The 24,067-nt window shown below is 27.8% G+C and overlaps 1 protein-coding gene across 2 annotated transcripts in view; it reads left to right on the top strand.

Annotated features, from left to right (window-relative positions):
- LOC142334445 (potassium channel subfamily K member 18) overlaps positions 1-21,568 on the top strand; it is a 385,818-nt gene extending 364,250 nt beyond the window's left edge. For both annotated transcript variants that reach the window (XM_075382449.1, XM_075382448.1), the window contains 2 exons: positions 17,967-18,047; positions 21,117-21,568. In XM_075382449.1, coding sequence (XP_075238564.1) covers positions 17,967-18,047; positions 21,117-21,314 — 279 coding nt within the window. In that variant the 3' untranslated portion in view covers positions 21,315-21,568. The remainder of the gene's footprint in view (positions 1-17,966; positions 18,048-21,116) is intronic.
- The last annotated feature ends 2,499 nt before the right edge of the window (positions 21,569-24,067 follow it).

Genomic DNA, 24,067 nt, shown 5'->3' on the forward strand with positions numbered 1-24,067 from the left:
GCATATTCTTTAACAATTATGTAAGTAATAGTTTTTTATTAAATCTCTTTTGTAAGTAACAAATACATTTTTTTATTCCACCTAAATTTCCCTTTCTTAAATTACATTTAAAATTGGGTAACAGGACTAAAAAATCACTCTGTAGTATTAATATCCTGAACTTATCAAAGATTGTTTTTTTAAGTTATAAAATGAAATAATAATTGGTTATTTTATAATTTCTTGAAATATAGAGATATACGAGGGTAGTTCAATAATTAAACAATCAAATGGAAACCGCGGAAATTTTATTTACGGAAGTTTATTTATAAAATAAACTGAAACTATCTGATGTTGAAGTTGGCATCCTGACAGATAATATCAACTGTACGAAAAAATTATATTATTATAATAATAGAAATCCTCTTTTGTTTATTTCAAAATATCGGCTCCGCTTGAAACGTATACTATGGAAGAAAAGTGTTCTGTAATATGATTTTTATTTTCTGACGTTGTTAAAAGGGTGGGGGGTAATTAAAATAGTACGGTAAAATACACGGGGTGATATATAAATATGGGTACAGCTTTATTCTGCATATCTGAGAGGTATTTGGAAACAGAAAGAAATGGGATTATTCTACATAAATAAAAAAAATCTGCATTATGGTGGGTTTTAATTTTTGTCCGCCATATTGAGTCAAGCTTAATTTTTTTTTAAATATGAAGGTGGACATATGATTTTGATTTAAAATTTTACATGGAAAACAATGGTGAAACCCGTTTTTCTGTTAATGCCTTCGATAACGAAGGCATTCAAAATTGCAATGATGGAATAATTTTGTTAACAATAAAACGAGGTAAAACGCGCTGCATTAACAATTTTATTGCATTTTACATTCATAATGCATACAACAACGAACTTTAAAAAGTGCTATAATAATATCAATAATAATAATAATAATAATAATAATAAACAACTAATAATTAACAACAGATTAAACGGCTATATCAACTGATATTATTTACTTTAAATATTACAATATTTATTTTAAAACTTTAAATAAATGTTTTCGATCGTAAATTATTAATGAAATAAATTTTGAAAGGATATCGTTTATCCAGCCATATGGAAATTGTTCATTTAAAATTTTACCTTAGATAATAATGAGGTGGAACCCCTTCTTTCTTTACTGTTTAGCCTCCGGTAACTACCGTTTAGATAATTCTTCAGAGGATGAATGAGGATGATATGTATGAGTGTAAATGAAGTGTAGTCTTGTACATTCTCAGTTCGACCATTCCTGAGATGTGTGGTTAATTGAAACCCAACCAACAAAGAACACCAGTCTCCACGATCTAGTATTCAAATCCGTGTAAAAATAACTGGCTTTAGTAGGACTTGAACGCTGGAACTCTCGACTGCCAAATCAGCTGATTTGAGAAGACGCGTTCTCCACTAGACCAAGCCGGTAACCTCCTACCATACCAAATCCAAATTCTAGCTTGCGTTTGTTTTATTTATTTATTGTTTTCCACATGTGACGCATTACTTATTACATTACCATCACTAATGTTTATTGAACATTCGGCAAATTTAGTACTTCTGATTATGAAATATTTTCATTAACTGTGCTATTTAATTAAGTTAACCTTAAACAATTAAATTTTATCTGTAAGCACCATTACACGTTTTTTATGTTTTATCACCAAACTACAGCGAAATGAGCTGTATATTACAGAAATATATATATATATATTTTTTTTCTTTTTCTTTTTAACCTCTGTAAGCACCGTAAGGAATTACTTCAGTGTGAATAAAGATTATACGTATGAGTGTAAATGAAGTGTAGTCTTGTACAGTCTCAGTTCGACCATTCCTGCGATTTGTGGTTAATTGAAACCCAACCACCAAAGAACAGCGGTATCCACGATATAGTATTCAAATCCGTATAAAAGTAACTGCCTTTACTAGGACTTGAACCTTAGAACTCTCGACTTCGAAATCAGCTGTTTTACGTAAACGCCTTCACCACTAGATCAACCCTGTGGTTAAAAGTATTTATAACTAGAAAATTTATCTTAAACTAATTTTTATAAAGTTATAAATTGACAAAATGAATAATTTAAAATAATATAGCTTGTACCGTACCTTATTTTTGAGCGAGCTTTTGATTCCGTCTTTATTTTTTTTATCATATAGATTTTATGATTTTATATTTACTTTGATGTTTTTACTAATACGAGCACAGTTACTTAGACAGACACACACAAACATTTTGTTTTAAAAATTTTTGGTTCTATTATCACAAAAAAATAATAATATAACCAATAACAATAATAATAAAAAAATAATCAAAATAAATAATTACCTTTCAAATAAACTTTACAGTATTTTACATATTTACATGTAGAAATATAATTTTTTCGAAATTTCTTTGATGTAAGTCTACTTCGCCTTTCTGTTATTAAGTGTCCCGCTTTTGAAAAAAATCGTTCACAGGGAACAGAGGTTGCAGGAATGTAAAGTCTAGTTTGCATTATTTTGAATAATCTTGGATAAATTAACCGCCTTTCTTTCCACCAAGAGAGAGCATTTTGTGTTCTTGAGATGAGCGGTTCATTTATATATTTATCTAGCTCTAAAATTCCTACTACTGTTGGATTTGAATTAGTTAAAATTGGCGTTACTTTTTACCAAAATCCTCCCATGCAGTTGAAGTGCAGGGTTCAATAATTTTTTGTTCGGTTTCAAACCTATCGCCTTGTTCGATCTGAATACTTCGAACTTTCTGTGAAAATTTTGTGTAATCATTTTGGTAAGATGCTTCATCTTTAAAGCTTTGTTTTTTTAAAGTGAGGATCCAATAGCATGCTTTCAAGCAAAATATTATTATTTTCAACATCCTTAAATCTATGTTGCAGTTGGTCTAACATCTTGTTACATACTTTAACGATTTCAGAATTATGAGTAGAAGATTTCATCTTAAGTACATGTCTTGTCATCGCTCGCGCCAATAAATAGATTTTTGAAATAGTGACAGTTTTTTGAGAACTTATTTCTATAGTTATCTCTTCAAACATTTTCAATAATTTTCACATTTCAGCTATAACTGCCCACTCATCAAATGCAATATTATTTAGAGCAAGGAATATGGCGTAGCTGACAATTGCAAATAGCAGTTTTTAAATTTGCTGCATTGTCATTAACAACTGTTCCTATTTTATCAGTAATAGCCCATTCATTGAATTTACCTTGTAATTCTATGGCAATGTTTTCAGCCGTATGTTGACTACAGATTTCCATACAAGTAAGTAATTGATTTAAATTACAATCACGGTCAATGAAATAGTTATGGCCATATAATTATTATTTGAAACTGATGTCCAACTGTCAGTGGTTATTGCGGATGTTTCTATATTATATAATGACTTACGAATCTCACAATTAATTCTATCATATAATTGTGGAATTAAACTAGTCGTAATTTTTTTCCGACAAAGAAGCGAATACCCAGGGTTTAACATGTGAACAAACTTCTTGAATTCTTCATTCTCAACGAGTCAACTAGGTTGATATTCTTTAGTTATTAACCGAATTAATTGAATATCTAACGCTCGGCTTTTACTTTGAGGAACAGGTGTTGTAACAAAGAAAGTAAGGGACAACTGTTGTGTTTTTTTGAGGACAAAGATGTTATTGGATGCACAGAAGGATTCAACAAGGTTTGTTAATTTAAGGGTTAATTGCTACGATTCATTTGGTTCAGTCGCAGTAAACATAGTAGGATTTAAATTGTAATGCATTTCTGAAACATGATAATCAGAAGGACAAGGATTTTTTTGTCTTGAAATATCAACTCCTGGGTGTTTAACTTTAATATGACGAGATAGATTACTAGTCGTCCCACTTGCATAGGGTACTGAACTGCGGTAAAGATTACACAAGGCTTTTCCAGGGCTTGCTTCGGAAAAGCAAGTCCAGATGTGACTTCTTTTTCTGCAACTCATGTTTATAATTTTAAAAACAAAATATTCTTTTATAAAAGTGCTTATAAAATATCTACTTATGTAAAAACTAATGATTTAAAAAAAATAATACCGATAAACATTTAGAAAAAAAAATCGTCTTCTGATTTTTTGACACAATAACCTTTTGAGACACAATAACTTCGTTAAGTTTTAGAAAACAAATAAAATTTATCGAGTATTTAATTCTGAGATAATCTTTCTAAGAAGAGCTTAAAAAATTAAATTTTTTAATAGTAAAATAGATGAAATGAAGACTAAGGTAGTAAATAACAAGTTGTGAGTAAATACTTTAATACCTGATGTCCGAAAAAAACTCCGCGGATTTAAATTAAATTTACTTTATTACATTTAGAATTACAAATGTATGCGTTTTATCAAATGAAAGTACCAACTCTGTAAAGTATTTTTACCACTTAAGGTATCTCAATATAAACATCGTCTACAGCCCTTAAGATGTCAAACCTATAATCAACCACATTCCACACTGGCGAGCATGTCTACAGGAATCGCTTTTACGTTTGCTATTATTCTTCGAGGCTGGTTGTGAAGTGACTGGAGTTTTTCATAGTATACGATGTCTTTTACGTAGACTAAAAGTAAGAAATCTATTTGTGTCATATTTAGACTTCGCAGTGGCCAAGCGATACAACTTTCTCTGCTTATCCGACCTTCTAAAAACTTGTTGAACTCAATCCGCATAATTTCTGAACGATGTGGAGGGGCTCCATCCTGTTGGAAAGTAAGGTTCTCCATATTTTAAATCGGCAGAAACACAAAATTTTCTAAGATGTCCGAGTACAATATACCCGTAATAGTCTTCTTAAGGAAAAAAAGTAGCCCGAAAATTCGATTACACATGATAACACATCAGATATTTCCTTTCAGAAAGTTGCGGACGAATTCAACCGATTCAAATGGATTTTTTTAACTCCATACTCGACAATTTTAGCATTCACCAGTACATTCGAAATGTCGCTTCATTTGAAAATAAAATACGCTGTAGGTAGTTTTCATCAGAAGAAATGAAGTCTAACACGGTTGCTGCAATTTGAACACTTTGTTGCTTATCCCTAGGTTTAATTTCACGGAGTAGCTGCAGTTTATAAGCACGAAATTTTAATTTACTTGCAAAACACAACATGGAAAATACTTTTAGGAATGTACCAGCCGACGGCACGCCTCTGCAGCTAGGCCTTCCTGGCGGGCGGCGTCTCGGAATGCTATAAGGTGTCCAAAGTTGATTACTTCTTCTGTAAAAATGTTTTTTTGAATGATGAAAATTGATCAACGAAAAAGCGAGAAAATTGTCAGCAAATCTTTCCAATTAAATCTGGTTTAGGTCGGTTTAGGCATCTTTTAAAGATTGCACACTCAACATTTTCATCAATATCCATATGAAAATTCACTGGATACGAGAGCTGGAAGCTGAAATATAAATTAAATTAATTATTTATATATTATATTTAATTTACGAAATAAATTATCGTAATACGAAACTTGACACAATAACAAAAGAGAAGTTTTGGCTTCAAAATCAATAAATCGCTAAGGATACAGAGGATTTTAAATTCTTCTAATTTTGACTTTTATTGTTTACCATTTGATCTTACCCACGTGTTTTGCCTATATGTATGTTTAATTACAATTGTATGTTAATACAAGCCAAAAAAAAAATCATGTATATGATTCTAAATGGATAATCGTAGTTTTAGTATCGATTTATTTGTATCGAAAATATTTGTGTTTTAAGAGCTGCTACGATATGGAATGATGAATTATATTCAATTATGACCAATTATATTCTGATTATCAAAAATGTCGAATAACATGCCGCCTTGGTTCAATACTTCGGTTAGGTTTAAATATTTTATTATTCGCTGGTTGATTCAAATAAATAAAAGTCTTTATTTCGTTTATAATATAAATTATTTTTATTATGATCTTTAAACTTGTAATTAATATATATATATATATATATATATATATATATATATATATATATATAACATTATTGTATTAATTAATTATACATTCGTAATAAACACATGTTGAATCTTCGAATGATGGGACAAGACTGACTTGCAATAGAACATTAAATAAATGCATTTAATAAGAGTAACAGAAAGAGTGAAAATTTATTTATTTCTGCAAGTAAAAAAGGAGGACATGAAACCTGAGTCTTAACATAAATAATCGATTTTATGAAGAAAAACAATCACAAAAAAAAAAAAAATATATTATTAATGTAGATTTCGCATATGTATTGATATATATGCAATATATCGAAATATTATGATGTAACAAATATACGCCTGACCACCACGGGACATGTACTAACGAATCGGGATTTTCCGCTAGTGATCGGTACATTCCAGTGCTAAGCTAAGGGGGACGCATACATAGACAGACACTCATACAAATGCCGTTTAGTAGGGTAGGATAATGGACGACTAATTGATCGTTATGAACTTGGTTGGAAAGACACTCAAATTCTTTCTGTATTTCAGCACTTTATTTGACGAGTGTCATTTCAAAGCGCTTTTGGTTTCCAAAAACTGTTCACACCGCTTCGTATGATTTTGTCACTCGATAAATTCTACGATAGACGCGCGTATAATTTCTTTGTATGGCAGTCGCTGATTTCGATTCTGCAAACCAGTACATGCACTGTGCTTCTTCTTGTAGTGATGCCATGTTACTGAAGCCCGGGGTCATAAAACTTAGTCTGTGCAACCTTCTAACAGAATTCTATCTGACGGAGAATGTGTTAATAAAACTTAATTTTTGTCGTTATAAAATTACCTATAATTACCGCAAATAATTACTGCATTATAGTGTTGTAAATAAGGACTATATTAGTTCTTAAAACTCCGGAGTTCTTTTTCGGACGCCCGGTACTGAAGGATTTGGAATCCTGGTTTTTGAATTTGGAATTGTTCTATTTGAGAAACTTTCTTGATGTTCATGATAGGATATTTCCATTAAACGTAAAGAAAACTTTAAAAAATTTGAAAATATTAGTGGCAGCCCTGAGGAGTTGATAGAAAGGTAGGAGAGGCATCCTTCTGTGTACAACTACCTGCCATTTTGTAATCATGCACCAGTGGGTCGGTATACAACTTGCATTTGCCACGAAGGCATTTTACAAGAATGGTGATAGTGTGACTGCTGCTCAATGGGAATTCCGACGTCATTACAATCTAGGATGTCATGGTAGCATTCCATCTTGCCACGCTATGAAGAAATGGAGATGAATTCAGCACTAAAAAAGAAACCACCAGGAGGTCAGTGAACCTCAGATAACATTTAAGAAGTTCAGGCCAATTGGAAGGAGCCCACACCATTTAGCAAGGAAACACGCAGCAGTATTTGAATCTAAACCGAACAGCACCGATCTGTCAAATACTTCACACTGATTAGAAGTTTCACTCTTCCAAAATTCATGCTGTACAGGAATTGAAACCATCAACTACAGGTGCGACAACAATTCTATGATAAAATGATTGAAAAGATTAATGACATCACCAATTTTGATGACAACCTTTTCATGTCGAATGAGGCTCATTTCCATAACAGGTATGTAAACAAGCAGAATTGCAGATATTGGGTGGCTGAAAACCCTCAATTGCACAAACAACCATTACACAGCCAAAAAGTTTAGTGTGCTGTATCAATGTGAGGTGTGACTAGATCTTACTTCTTTGAAGATGAAAGAGGGAATGCAACGACAGTAACGTCTGAACATGTTGATATGTTCGAAACATTCATAGTAGAACAACTTTAAAACTTTCATGATCTTCATAAGCCTTGGTTGCAGCAAGATGGAACCACAGCCCATACTGCCAGAGCATCAATGACATGGTTTGATAACCATGTAATTTCACAGTTTGGCAATATTCATTGGCTTCCAAGATCACCAGATTTGTCGGTATGTGATTTTTTCTTGTGAGGGCCACCACAAAAGTAAAGTGTACATCACTTGCCAAACAACAATCGCTGGGTTAAAAACAAGGTTTTGAGAAGAAATTGCTGAAATTCCCATGGAAATGTTTCAAAGTGGCATGCAAAATGTAAGCATTCATTTCCAGGAATGCATACGTTTGAACGGCCATCATCTTATCGATATTGTGTTCAGAAATTGAAATTTTTTATATTGGAACACTTAATGGCATGTAATTATTACCTTTTTTGTTTTCAACAATAAAACTTGAAAATTAATTTTTTTTTACTTTTGTGAGAGTTCTTCAAAATCTCCTATTTTCTTGTACCATACTGTACTTGTTCAACAGACCTTGAAGAACCTTGGCCTCTTATACCAATAATCCTCCTTTATACAATTACCTTCTTCCTCCGTACTCTAATTTCTAGCTCCCATGTTTTGAAGACCGTCTTCTAGCTCTTCCTACCACCTCTTTCTAGATCTTCCTCTTTTTCTGGGTAATATTCTTATATAAAAATGCCATACATTTCCAACTTCTTTAACACACTGAACACTCCTAGTGTTCAGTATTAAATAATATTCATTCATGAATTTTTTTCTATTCCATTTTTACCTGATTTCAAGGCACTGTGTTAAGACTAACCACAGATGTAAATTTTTTTATGAGATAAGAAAACTTAACTGTCAAATAGACTTATCACTTTTTATAAATATTGACATTATAAAGGATGAATTTTTCACACAAAATAATGTGAAAGATAGCAATAATACAATTATGTAAGGTAAAATTTAATTTTCCAGAAAAACTTTTTTTAAATGAGATGACACATTGAAATTTAGCAGAGTTACATGAATAAATTAATAAATGTTTAATTCTGATTGGCAGGTAATGTACATTATATAGATCATTTCAGGAATTGGTAGATATGTTACTTCACAGATAAAAAAGGGACTGTCCCATTGATCTTCCTGGATGACTGATGGGAAACCATTGTAAAACCTAAATCAGACCAGCATCATAAAATACACAAATACAAAGTAAAATCATCAGTGATTAAAGTCCAAAGTAAAATAATCAGTGATTATTTAAAATATCAACACATGAAATATTGTTAAAGTAAATACATAAATATACAAAATAAATCGCAATTCAAGAGGCATTAATTAAAATTATTTGAGCAAATATTTTATATACTATTTGAATGGAATGCAGAAAAATCATGGTTTTATTTTTAATTACTTTCTTTTAAAGATTAATTGACAGAGTAATATTGTTTAATAGAAATTTTTTTTTGAATTATATTTTAAATAACTCTTTTTTTTTATTGAATTCCTTTATTTACAATAAGCTTCTATGTTGAATCTACAAGTAAGTTGTATGACAGACTATGACTTGAAATAGAATCATCCAATGATAATCCTCAACAAGTATAAAAAACAATTAATATTATTAATACTATGAATAAATATGAAATAACAATATTTGATAGAGTCTTTGAATATAGTATCTTCACATTATTAATCAATTTGGGTATGTAAATAAAACATTAACTTTAAATAGAACAATATATGAAACATTAACTTTAAGATAGCCATAGATAAATAATAAATGCAAGCATCCATAAATATGAATAACTGAAAATAAAACAAAAATAATTATAAGAAGAGTTATCTTCTACAAACATGATCATCATAACCGTCTGTCAAACAGATCAAGCACATGGAGTCTTTTCAGCCTCCTAACGTCCTCACTGATGTCAAGTAAATTCAAAGCTAGATGATTGACATGCATCTCCAACCTGGACACCTAACTCAAAACTAGGTGTTCAACTTCTTCTCAAACATATGGAATGCCTATATAATCGTGGATCTCTCAGTATTCCTGGTGAATCACAACACTTGGGTTACGTTCCGTAGTAGTTTATTCTGGAACCATTGAATGATCTCCACATCACTGTTACTGGTTGTGCCCTAGAGTTCAATTCTGTAAGTCCACACCAGCTTCAAGAAAATCTTGTAAAGCAAAATCTTGTTGGATAAATAAAGTTGAGATCTCTTACCTGATATCCAGTATATCTTTTTAAACTTAATATTAAGCTACTTCCTTTTCTCCCTTACATAATCTCTCCAAGTTAAATGGTGATCAAGGTAGCCCAGACACTTTACTGACAAAAGTAAGATGTTAGAAATTATGTAAGTATCAAATTATGTAAATTAAGCAAGGTGTCAGAAATTTATTCTGACACCATTTAAATGAACTTCAAGGCACTTTTTTCTTCCCGTCATGAACGTTACATGACCAGACTTTGTTGAATTTATCTTTATTCTCCATTTATTCAGCCAAACAATGATAGTATTCAGTATAGAGTATAATTTCTCCAAGGCTATATTCAGGCTATCAAATAAATTGGTGAGAAAGTTTTTGGTAATTATTTAATAAAGATTGCAACAGATGCATAATACGTCTCTTTTTCGTAACCAAAGTAGTTTGCTGAATTACATGAAAATAATTCTGTTGTCTGGTCCGATGGAGTTGGACAGTGTTATTTTTTTAAGAATAAATGATTATTCTTTTTAGCAAAGATTGGTTTGGGGATAGTATGTAATTAGACTGTGTATACTTAGGACTTCAAGCTTGCTATTTTCTTTATTCAAATTGAGAAACTTTCAAGTAGATTATATTTGTTTCTATTTATGATTTAATAGATTAAAATTTTTTTTAAATTATTACTTAACTAAAATGTAATATTATGATTAATTCAAAAAATGTTAGTGCTATATATATATGAGGACAATGATATTGATCACTAATCAAAAAACAATTTTCTATTATTTACATAAACTCTGTTTAGTCAAAATATAGTAATTTGTGTTTACTCTGTTACCATTTAATTTCTTTAAAAACATTTAAATGACTATTATTATTATTTATGCTAGTAAATTAGAGAAAAAAGTATGCAGTTAAATCATTTTCATTAAAAAAAATTTATTTTTAAAACTTCACATTTTCAATTTTTATATTTTAATTTAATTTTAAAATATTTATTTTTAGTTATTTAATATTTCTTTATTTATTGAGCGCAGCTGACGCATGGAGGAGTAGAAGTAAGTGATTTGTTTGCAAGATGCTTAGTTTTTAATATTTCATATCTTTTATCCTACACAAATTGCACAAAAAAACATATGATAGATATCAGCATGTAATTAATTGACACTGAATTATTATTGAAAACAGCACACTTAAAATTATTACACATGGCACAAAATAATTATTAACATTTTTATTTAATTTTGAAATGTATCTGCCATAGAAAATATGGATCTAAACAATTTTTTTATCATCTTTAGTTCACACCCGTCATATCAAGAACTTACAACATTTTTACACTGTTGCTAACATCAGTATGTGACAGCAAGTAAACATGGAGATACTAGTGCTGATTTGAGAATTATAATTTCAGAATCAGATCTAATCAAAAATGTGTTTTCAAATAGAATTTAAATATATTTTTTAACATATCAAATTATTAAATCTGTATATTTTTAGACAGTGCTATTTTTATGTTCTAACATAAAATTCACTTTAAAATTATTTCAGAATTATAAATCTAAATACAGTAACATTTAAGAATAAATATTTCAGGTTTACTATACATTTTATCTGGAGAATAATGTCTCTATCATGCTTTATTCCAAAATATAACTGTCAGATTCCACCATTATTTTATGGACACAAAAATTATTTATGGACCCAATTATTTTTATGATATAATTTGAAAAAAAAAAGTTATATAAAGAAGTAGTAATGCTGCAGTAAGGATTGTAATTTTTACATCATACCCAGATTTAACATCTGGTTGTTAATCAGTACCTGTTAGAGATACTGACATCTAGATAATTTTTTTAATGAATTTTTTTTTTTTAATTTCCTTAACCAGCTACTGCAGTGATACTTTATATAAGCTTTGTTAATTATCATAACAATGTGTAAATCAAGTTCTTTTTATTTATTTTAGTGATGATTTAATACTACTTGTTTGTATTAAATAAAAAAATAAATACAAAAGTATTTATTTTAATAAAATTAAAATTTTAGTCATAATAATAATCATTCTGGAGATGGATATTACTCTAGTTTTCCTCTTTAAAGATCATCATCAAAATTTTGAATTTTAAATTATGTAATTTCTGGTAGATTTATAAAATTAAAATTAAGTGTACTTCAGAAAGATAAAATGAAGACATCAAAGGAAAATAATTTAATAGCATTAAATGGACTGATAAAATACTATGTTAGTATGCCATACATTATTACAATAATTGGACATAGCTCTGAAGGATGATGTAGTGATCAGTTCCTGAAGATTTAAAAATAACAAAATTTTCACCACATAAATTCAAACCAAAAGGTTTCGGGTTTGATGAAGAAGACAAGTATGAATATAATTATTAAATTAATTGCTTTGGCTAGGTTAGACTATTCACAGACTATTTTTTATTGATAGTTTTGAAGATAACTGTGATGAAGTATGCCTTTATAATCAAAAAAGACTGTCAGCATAACTTTTATGTTGTCATGAAAACTAATCTCCAGCCCATGCATCAAAACTTATCCATAGATTTATGGCAAAACAGGATCAAGCAACTTCAGCAGGTTCCTTACTCACCAAACATGGCTTCCTGTGATTTTTGGCTCTTTCCTACACTTAAAATTCCACTTAAAGGAAAGAGATTTGAAGGCAGAAATGAGATCAAAAGAAATGTGACACAAGGACTCATGGTTCTTATTAAAAATGAGTTTGAAAAATGCTTCCAACAATGCAACAATGGATTGTTAGGATAGGTATTTTACATCAGAATGGGCCTACATTGAAAGGGACAAGTTATTGAACTAAATAGGTTAAATATTTTGATTTTATAAGCCAAGGCTGGATATTTTTTTATCACATTCGTATACCAACTTTCATTCACTTTCAAAAATTCTGGTGAAAACCTCTTGAAATTTTCTCATCATATCATCTTATTGGAAGAAGAAAATTATGTTAGCTACTTGCATATGTTGGATTTTCTTCTTTGATTTTTTTTTCTTGTCGTTTACACCAGGGATCAAGGGTAAGCTTAATAAATGTAGTATTGCAGACCACATAATTATTAATTACAAAATAAAATGTATATATAATTAAAATTTATATTAATTATTTAAAATAGTAACAAGTGAAGGTTAATTTACATGAGGATACTAAATATAAAAAATAAGTACAAAATAAATTACAATTCAGAAAGTGTTAATGAATATTGGAGCATTTATTTATCAACACACTGAAAGTAATACAGAAAATTTAAGGTTTTTTTTAATTTTAAAATTTTCTATTTAAAAATTTGTAGTGAGAGTTCATAGTATGTTTCTTTAAAAGAAGGATTTTATATTATATTTTAAATAAATATTCTGAGTACCATTTAATATCAACCAACAAATTATTTCTTCTTTTCTGAAGTTTATCCAACTAACTTGTTCATTTTTAAAAGTTATGATACAATATCACAACTGACCATGGTAGCAGATTAGTAAACCCTTCTCATAGGAAGTTTGATCCATTTACTTAGCAATAATTCTCTTTACACACTGGATCTGACACAGTTAGAATAAAAGCTTTATTAAGGCTAGCACAATAATCAATTAATAATCTCTGCATAAAGTCAATTTACTTTTAGAACCATTTTTCAGACTTTTTTCTTAATATGTTTTAACAAACACAAATCTCATCTAAATGTAAATGTCCTCTTCTGTTCTAGCTATAAAACCTTCTTTTTTTAAATACTGTCTTGACCAATTAAAATCTTGTGGTGATCTTTAACTCATTTTCAAGAAAATTCCAAAAAATTTAAAAAATGCCTCAAACTTTACAAACTATTTTGAAAAATATATCTTTTTAAAAGTTTTAGTTTTACTATCATTTGGAAATTCTTTATTACATATATTTATCAAAATCATTAATATTATAACCATGCAAAGTTTTTTATTCACATTTGAACTAAAACTCTTCTCCAATATTGTCAACTTGACCAATGACTACAATGGTCAAATTGCAGACTAGATCATACTTTTATTCCTCAAGTGTAAGTTAAAAATATAGATAATTTTTCAAGTTAAATGAAATAATTTTCATTAAAGTCAAGCGAAATCTTCTAAATCCTAGTGAAATTTTACAAGTTACAGAGGTTTTATACAACCGTAAAAACCAAAACATCTAAAAAATCAATTTTGTAATTATTTTTTGTAAAATACATACAAGTTAACAGGTTAGCAAACATAGGTTTAAATTTTATGATTGTGGTGCAGCTACACGAAGACTAAATCAGGGAATTAATTAATTTAGGTAAATGATTCAAAGAATTCAAGTAATAATAATTCTACAAATTAACATAAAAATGTTTAATTGTAAAATTTGTGTTTAACAAATATAAAATATATTAATTTCTTTCATCATAAATAAAATGTATATTTTTCTTAAAAATTATTTCTGTTCATTTGTAACAGAAAGTAGTGGTTCTAACCTACTATTTCAATTAATATTGGGGAGATTCTGTGAAACCTTTGGTAAATTTTGAGTGAGGAAATCCAAGATTTCTTACCACTGGCAATTGTTTCCAAATTTTTACTTCTTAAACAGTTTGTAATTTAGATGTCTGTAATTTGTAGCTTTATTTTTCCAGCTATATAGTTATGCTGTATAGCTAGCTATACAGTATACTGCGTAAGAGAAACACTGTGCTGCAAATTCGTCAAATTTTGCATGTTAGAATTTTTTTAGACCATAAAATTTCAAGCCACTCTTTAATAAAAAAGTACAATCTTACCATTGAAAAATTCCCGAAAGATGATATTATACGAGATGAGATATTATACAAATCAGTACTTAGTATTACCATTGGAACAGTATTTTCTTCATAATTGTTCTTCATGGGTTAGTGGGCACTCAGATTAGCTTTTTCTGGAGGTTGCCATGTTTTGGCTCCAGTGATGCACCTATATTTAGTTTAATGTTGCCAATTTGAAAAATTGTACTTTTTTTTATAAAACACCTGTAGCCTGAAACTCATATAAATGGTTACCTATAATTGAAAAATTGTTTTATATAACTTCTGTGTTTGTAGAATAGACCCCTATTATTCTTGATGAACTATTTATTAAAAGTTACTGTAAACAGATTTATTATTCACAATTAACTATTATCATTTTCAATAACAAAGCTATTTAAAAAAAATTGTTTTACTTATTCTCAAGTTTTATGTTTAAAAGTAGCAAAACAATAATCTGTCTGATACTTTTTTATTCATTTTTACAACTTTTCGTACATATTTAATAATGTAAAAAAGCAGCTGTAATTAGTCACTAATTTTTTTATAGAATTGTTCTTCATTAATAATAACAGCACAACAAAGCTGGGAATACATTCGTTGTTTGAAATAACTGAAGGAGTACCTAAGTATAAAGAAGCCATAAAAATCTTGTGATTTTCATTACAATTATGACAATAATTTTTAAATTATTAATGGTATATAGAAAAAAAATATGTTCAACAACTTCTGGATGTTTTCTGTTTAGCTTATATACCTGTCAATATTTGTATTTTGTATTAACAAATATTTCTGATAATATTAACTCAGTAAAAATAAATTTTTAATAAGTAACTAATAGCAGACATTATGAAACCTTGAGAATGTATATTTTTTCTAGCTTGTAATTTAAAAAACTGGAAGAATCTTGAGAATCAGATAGTGGTTTTTTTTTTATTACAGGTTGAAGTGTAAAAAAATGGGTTTTTGTGAATATATCTAAAATTATAATTACTAGGCATACCATGTATTTGTTTTCTGAAAATTAGATCAAAATATTGATAAAATCTTTTGAAATCAGTTTCTATGATCTGTTAAGTAGAAAATTAACAGATTTAAAGCTCTATGAAGTATTAACTCCTTTTTAACACTTTAAAGGTCATATTTTCTTAAATAATTTTATAACAAAGCCTTGAATTAAAAAATGGTTAAATAAAAACTTTTAATTTAAGGCTTTTAGTTCTTTACAGTTTGCTTTTTAGTTTGATTCTGATTAACTAAAATATTAAGAAAATACGAAAAAATATCACAGTACCTAAAAATTGATTTTGTGGGTTTGTCATTAATAATTTGTTGTTAAAAAAAGGAATGCCCTTTCTTGTAGGATTTTCAATGACAAACAAAAGAGTTTTTATATATATTTTTTAATTTCATGAATACATAACCCCAAAACTATTTTTATCTAAAAATTGTCATTTTTCAATGTTTTTTACAACTTTGTATATTTTTAATAACATATATGCAATAAGTACAATTTCTTTAATGTAACACTCCCACTCTTAAAAACTGCATTACATTTATCCGATTAAAGAAAAAACAAAAAAGGTGTCACTTTGCATGCATAAGGACAAAATACAGCAAATTTTTTTTTGATGATTATTTAAAGAAATTGAATAATTGCACATACAATCTTCAAATCCCATGGTTTTTTTTTTTAAATACACTGAATCGTACTTTAATTTGCTGTGGATTCAGAAAGGGTAATAAGGGATCTGGTTTTCAATTTGCTGATGATCAAAATCTACAATTTTTGAGTATTTCCAAAATAAGTTGAAAAGAATTGATTGTACAAAAAAATTTGTAAAATAGAAAGTTGGAAACAAAATTCTTTTAATTTGCATTTTGAATGGTCTGTATGACAAAATATTAAAAAAAACATATAACATTTGAAAATGAGAAAAAATGCAATCTTTTTTTTAAAAAAAGGATACTTTTAATTGCTGTACATTTAAAATAAAATCTTGAAATTAAATCAAACCTATTATTCAATTCTACAAATCAGGAAATTTCCCATCAGCATTTACATCCTTCGATTTTTTTATATAATTAATAATTTTAATATCTTGTGTTATTAATGTATTTTTGTTGAATTGGAACTTACCATTCTTTTCGAATTAAATATTGATAATTTTTTGACAATTTTCAATGCATAATAAAAATTTAAAAATTTGATAATAAAAATAATCATAATAAATTTTTTTTTAATTTTCACAGGTACACTGAACAAGAAAAAAATATGAAGGTTTATATATTACAACTTATTCTTATATTAAATATTTATATTACAACTTATAATCATTTTTAAGATAAATGTTGAAAAAAATGCAAATTGAAGGGAAATGAGTATGTTACAAATTTTATTTAAAATATTTATTAATTAATAATTATTTCTGAAGAAACAGCAGATCTAAGCAAAACCATTTAAAAAGGAGTGAAAGTGCAAATTAATTTTCAAACGGCAACTCATTCAGATTTGGACGTACAGAATCAAACAGAAAAGCACATTATAAAGAATTGAAAACTCTTTAAATTTTATTTGTAACATTTTTAATTCAAGATTTTATTAAAAAAATATTTTCAAAAAATGTGAATTTTTTCAAAGCGTTAAAAAAAGGGTAGATAATACTTCAAAGTGCTAATAACTAAGTCAATTTTGAGAGGTATAATACACCAAAAAAGGTTTTATCAGGAATTTGATCTAGTTTTTTTAGAAATAAAATACATGGATTACCTAAAATTAATCATTTTAAGTTATTCTTGGAAAACCCACTTTTGACTCTTCACCCTTAATAAAAAATTACCACTCCTATCTGGTACTCAATACTTTAGTTTCTTAAATTATACATCATAACAAATATTTTCTCAAAGTTTCATTGTGCTTCTAATTAATTCCACTAATTTTATTTAATTATATGTATTTAAGATATTCCTCTTTATAAATTGTTCAACAAATGTTCTATCAACTCTTATGCACACTACTGGGAGAAAAATTGAATGCGTATGATAACTTTTCGTTTTCCTCATAGTAAGTTTAAAATTAAATTGTCAAAAATTACACATTTGTTATAGAACTGAGTAATAGTATGAAGAAAATATAAAAATTAATGTATTTATGTTACAGAATCAAATGTACATGATGGCATCCATTGTATACTTGGTGTTTGGATTGGCTTTGACATCTATGTGCATCAATGTAGTTCAAGTAAGTATATTCCACAACTTGTTCATAATTACTTTTTAAATTAATTTTTAATGATTAAATTATTGTCTTCCTCATGTAGAATTCCTTGACGATTATTGTTTATAAATGATCATTTCAAGTTTCTTACTGATTTAAGATTTCATAAAAAAAGTGTATTTGTAATTTCAAGATAAAAAATCCTTGTACAACACATAAAATGTGCAGCATGATTAATAAATAAATATTTTATACTGATTTGTACATATAATAAACTATATAGATCACATTAGTGTTAGATAAATCATCCTCTGATGTAATACCTTATGGTGGTTCCAGAGGCAAAACAGAAAAAGAAAGGAGATAAAAAAGGAAGTGACCAAGTATTTGTTTGGATGGTTCAAGAAAACCATGGTAAAATCTTGATCAGAACAGAATTACAAATATACAATTAATTATAAAATAAATTATGTATTTCATAATTTATGTATTTCATCTAATACATAAAGATATCAGATATAAAAAATTACAAAATAATTCACAATTCTGAAGGTGTTAATGAAAATTATTTCAGCACAGTAATGTATGATCACATTGTACAGGGTGCAGAAAATCATTAATTATATTGTTTTGTACAACAAAATGTTTGACTTCTTTTTCATATAAACAAGAAAATTCTTTTAAATGGTTCAGTAATTTATTAAAAATAGCAACAGAAGCCTAATAAAGCTCTTTCTTATCAAGTTTATCTTATGAGAGTTTGTATTTATCAAAGCCAAACAACAAACTAAAGTTCAATTTTGTACAATTTTATATCGTGAAAACTCATTCTGACTTTTAAAGGGAATTCCAATGTTTGATATTATTTCTTAGATGAGAGTGTACATTACCATAACAAATATCTAGTAATGATAAAAAGCTTACGATTTTATTAAGATGCTTCAAAGCAAAATGATTTGATTTTGTTGCAAATGGAATCAGTTTTATCATCCCAAGAGAAATTATCATCTAATAATAAAATGCCCAGGAATTAAAATTTCATGACTTCTGATATTTTTTTATTATTAATTGGAATCTTATCCACGTGATAAACAATGATGAGAAGCATAATGCATATATTTTAACCATATTTTAAGTTAGATGGTTACAATCCATCCAGTTAATAATTTTTTAAACTGCTAATAAACTAGAATTTATTGTTACAGAATTATTACAAAAAAAATTTGACTAGTCATGATTTCAGAAGTAGACTGGAATGTTTATGTTTATGCCAATGTTAGTAGATTCTCTTTAATCCTAAAGATATGTAAATACAAAACAGAAAATGCAATCTACACAAGAATAAAATGGGCTCTATGAAAGTTTTGCAATATGACAAAACGGATTATCACATGTGGTTGCAAGTTAGCTTATGCTTAGACAGGTCCTAACCTGCACTTTAACTGCTTTAGTCTTTATTTCAGTGTCATTTACTTTTTAGCTGTGTAGGCATTGATGTCATCATAGTCAAAAACTAAATAACAGGTGCAATTTTATACTACAATTTTGCGCATGCATTAACTGTTGATCAGTGTTTAGAGGAAATGACTCTATGCTTGGAGAATATTGTCCTCATCATATAACAATATTTAAATGGTACTGAGATTTGAAAGAATAGATTTTTGGCCTTGATGATGCTCCAAGGTCAGGTTGATCATATTTGTCTGCAACTGAGGAAAACAATTTTTCCCTCAGGCCTGCCTGAAGGAAAAATGCTTGAGACATCAGGCATAACCAAATAGAGTGTCCTACATGTACCAGCAGATCGTGCTATTCTGCAAGATCACCTTCAAGTTATAAAGCTTTGTACTGTTTGGATGCTGTGTAACTTGACCGATGATCAGATGACATGTCGTGTTTCATTGTGTCGTGAAATGCTGAAAAAGTTTGAAAATAAGAAATCTCAGTATTTCAACAGTATTGTTTTAAATTATGAAACTTGGCTGTAGCTATTATAATGTCCCAACCAAGGCTCGGAACTAAGTGTGGGTGTTTGAAGATGATGAGACCCTTGTGGCTGTTCAAAAATACAAATCAGTGAAGAAGAATGGTATCTATATTCTTTAATGCGGAAGAGATTTTAAGGGATTTGTGCTGGAAGCTCAGAAGACAGTTACAGGGAAGTGTTATACTAAGGGGAAAAAAAAGCTCTCAAGAAGATGCGCTCAAACTTAAGGATGGAGATAATGTTTCTTCATCATGATAACACTCCAGAGTATCACTCCAAAGTTTGCTCGAGTATTTGGCGAGCACTGGAACAAAACTGTTAGAGCACTTTCCCTACAGTCCTGACCTTGCTCCATGCGATTTCATGCTGTTCTCCCAGCTGAAAAACAGGCTGAAAGAGATGCATTTTACAGGTGATGAGGTAATGTAATTTCTATTACAGCCCAGATAACAGTTTTTTTTTTTTTTTAGTACATGAAGAATGGCCTTTATACTTATAGTGCGATTTTACATATTTCTTTTTTTTTATGAATGATGTAAGAACTTATATTTTCAAAAACTGCATATATCTTTCTTGTACTAAGGATGCACAGAAAGCTGATACAGAAGTGTATGAAATGCATACTACGACTGAAACCAATGTAAATTTTTTACACTATAACTGTAGAATCTTTGTTTAGAAATTATAAGACCTTCTTACCAGAAAAGTTTTTATAGCTGTGTGGGTGGATTTAAGGAAAGATCAGATAAGGGTATCATGCTAGAAAGATGTGGAACCCTTTCAATAGTTACAAGAGCATCTAGTAATTGATAACAGATAAATCTGAATGGTAGAAATTTAAATCTTATCAGGGGGCTTCATTAACATGTAGCCAAAAGCAATGGTAAACTAAAAGTATGTTTTTCAATGTAATATTATCTTCATTGTGTTTCTCGTGTAGTAAAATTTGATAATGAATTCATGAGTAGTAAAATATTTTAAAAGTTAATAACTTCTTCAGTAAGAACTACTCAATAGTACGATTCTTATTTATATTTTCTGTGTTTTATTATATTATTTTACTTTATAATATTTTTATATCCTGATTCTGTTATTGTTTTTAATAGGAAAAATTATCAGATACATTCAGAAAAGCTAGTGCAAAGATTGGTGCCACGATAGGTTTACAAGTAGCTGAAGAAGATGGAGCAATAACACCTGCAAAACCGATACCTGTAGAGTTAGCAGAAGTTCATACATCAGCAAAAAAAACCGATCAGCAATCAACTGTAAATGATATTCAGGAAAAAAAGAGTGAAAGCTAAAACAATTTTTTTATATAAAAATTATTGTCATGTTACAAATTTTTTTTTTTATAAATACTTTTTGGGACTTCTTTATTATTATTAAGCTTCTTCAATACTTAATAAAAATGATTTTCAGGTTATTTATATTATTTCAAAATGTTTGTTAATTTATAAATATAATTTTTATTGTTTTTGAAAATGTATATAATACTTGTATTATTATAAAATATGTGCCTTTAATAGTTGATTATAATGCTTTGTACATAATTATTTTCCGTTGTGCTTAAATATTTATTTTTAGTACTATAATACCTAAATATTTCCGTACTATTGTGATATTGGTGATGGATTTGAAATTTTATTTATTTTTTCTCCACCTAATTGCAACAGTTTTAAAGGTTTTTCTTATTGCCAATTAATAAAGAATTGTATGCTTTTGCTACAGTAAATTAGATGAAATGCTCTCTCGCAAAGCTAAAAAATATTTTAATATGAAATACAAGCTGAGAAAACAATTATTACATAAAATTAAACCACATAATTTTTTATACTACTGTCAAATTTTAATGTTTTTAATAAAACAATGTTGAAAAATAATTACTCTCTTTTATTAGTGCAGGCTAAGCAGTTGATTAATTTAGTTTAATGGAGATTAGCAGTAGTTACTAAAGCATATGTCTTATTCATTTTTCAAGTTACATTTTATATAAATAACTGTAATTTCTTGAAAGATTTATCATTTATATTTGATTTCTACTAATATAAATGATATTTTTACACTAATACTCTTAATTTCATCACCTACTTATATAGCAATGGTAAAATGAATTTTATTCCCTCCAAATTCTACGTAGAGGAGATTAGAGAGAATAAATTTTAAAAACAATATTCTTACACTGAATTATTTTAAGATAAATAGTATTTGTCAAAGATAATTTTTCATCATAACTAATATTACAAAAAGTGGACTGAATTATCTACCACATGAAAAAATGTTGATAAAATCAATAAATAAGTCTGAATTAATAGTATGTAAGTTAGAATAATACAATTTTTCATATAAAGAGATTTTTTCTAGAAACTTATTTTAGAAATTAAAAAATAATAATTACTTTTTAAAATACCAGATAAAAAATAAATTCAATAAAATTATACATATTGATTCAGTTTTCTTCATACTGTTGTTGATAATTAAAACATCATTTTTTTAATAAAACCTTTTACATCAAAATAAATTATCACATTCTACTTTTAAATTATAATTAAAAAAAAAAAAAAAAAAAAAAAAAAAAAACATATATGCTTAATAAATACATTTCTACAGATAAAAAATGTTGAATAATTTCATTTAAAAATTTTTATAACTTATAAAAATATCTAATGTGCATTCATTTTTTTATTACAAGTATTTCAAACTATAAATACATTTTTTAATTCAAAATATTGGATTTTCAATTTCATTCATGTGTAGAATAATTTCTAATTCTATAAGCAAACATATTTAAAAAAGAAAAAAGTAATTGATAGCTAACACAGATAATTATGCAAGGTAATCTGATGTCTGGGTAAAAATAAGTGTTTTGTTAATAATAAAAAATTATTGCATTATTCCAAGAATAGTTATTGCTTGATTCGCTAAATTGAATCATTAACTCATCTGATTTATAGAGATTTTATCAGCCATTGAAAAATAATTTACAATTACTTTTAAATTATGATCAAAGCACACACAGAAAATTTTTGCAATCTTTGAAGTGCCATAAAAAATTACTACAATTAAGGTTAGTATTGTAATAATACCGACTTGCAGTAATATATTTAGAATAGTATCTATTTAAAATTATCAATCGTAAAAAATAAAATATATTTATTTAATAAACAAGTCTTATTGAAGTTACTGTTGTACCTCAAAACCATGAATACACAAGTCTGTGCTACATAATTTAAATTCTACTCACGTAAACCACCTAGCACAGACAATTGATGTAAGATATTTCAATTATTATCTTGGTAGTACCTTCACGGGATCCTGCATCCTCAGTCATGATTGAATTTATTTAATTAAATTGCACATTAAAATTTTAAAAATTCTATACTATACTATATTAAAAATTAACAATATGAATCATTAAAATAAAATATGCACATGGTATAATGTTTGTTACAGCACTGTAACAAACAATTAGTGCTGTAATGAACTAAGTGAATGGTTTTATTTTAATGATGCAGCTTATTGTGAATTTTTAATATTTTTATTCTAATGATCAGTTTAATATAAAATGATTCAATCATGATTAAGGATGCGGGATTCCACAGAAGTACTATCATGATAAAATTAAGGTAAGAAATGTCTTTCACTATAATTGTTTGTACTAGGTGGTTTACGTTAGTAGAATTTAAAATATTTAATATTAACAGTACAGAGGAATAATATGAATCTTAAAAAAAGATTAATTTCAATAAAATGAATCTGCTTTAGAGGAGGATTTTACACCTAATAATGCTAATTTTACCCTTGTTCATGTACCTTTTTCTCATCTCCTACAAAGGACCGTGAGTTTTTTTTATTGTTTTCATAGAACTTTTTTCTATCTACTTCAGCAAATTATTAATTTTAATAAAACCTCACTATTTTTATTATTTTTTTGAAACTTTTCTAAAATTGAACCATTTTTATTAGCATATAATATTTTTGTGTATTTTACAATAGTATAAGAAAACTAATTAGAAGATAATAAAATAGAGATGAAATAATTAAAGTCAAAAATAAA

The sequence above is a fragment of the Lycorma delicatula genome, chromosome 1 (genome assembly GCF_047948215.1).
Source record: "Lycorma delicatula isolate Av1 chromosome 1, ASM4794821v1, whole genome shotgun sequence".
Taxonomy (NCBI): domain Eukaryota; kingdom Metazoa; phylum Arthropoda; class Insecta; order Hemiptera; family Fulgoridae; genus Lycorma; species Lycorma delicatula.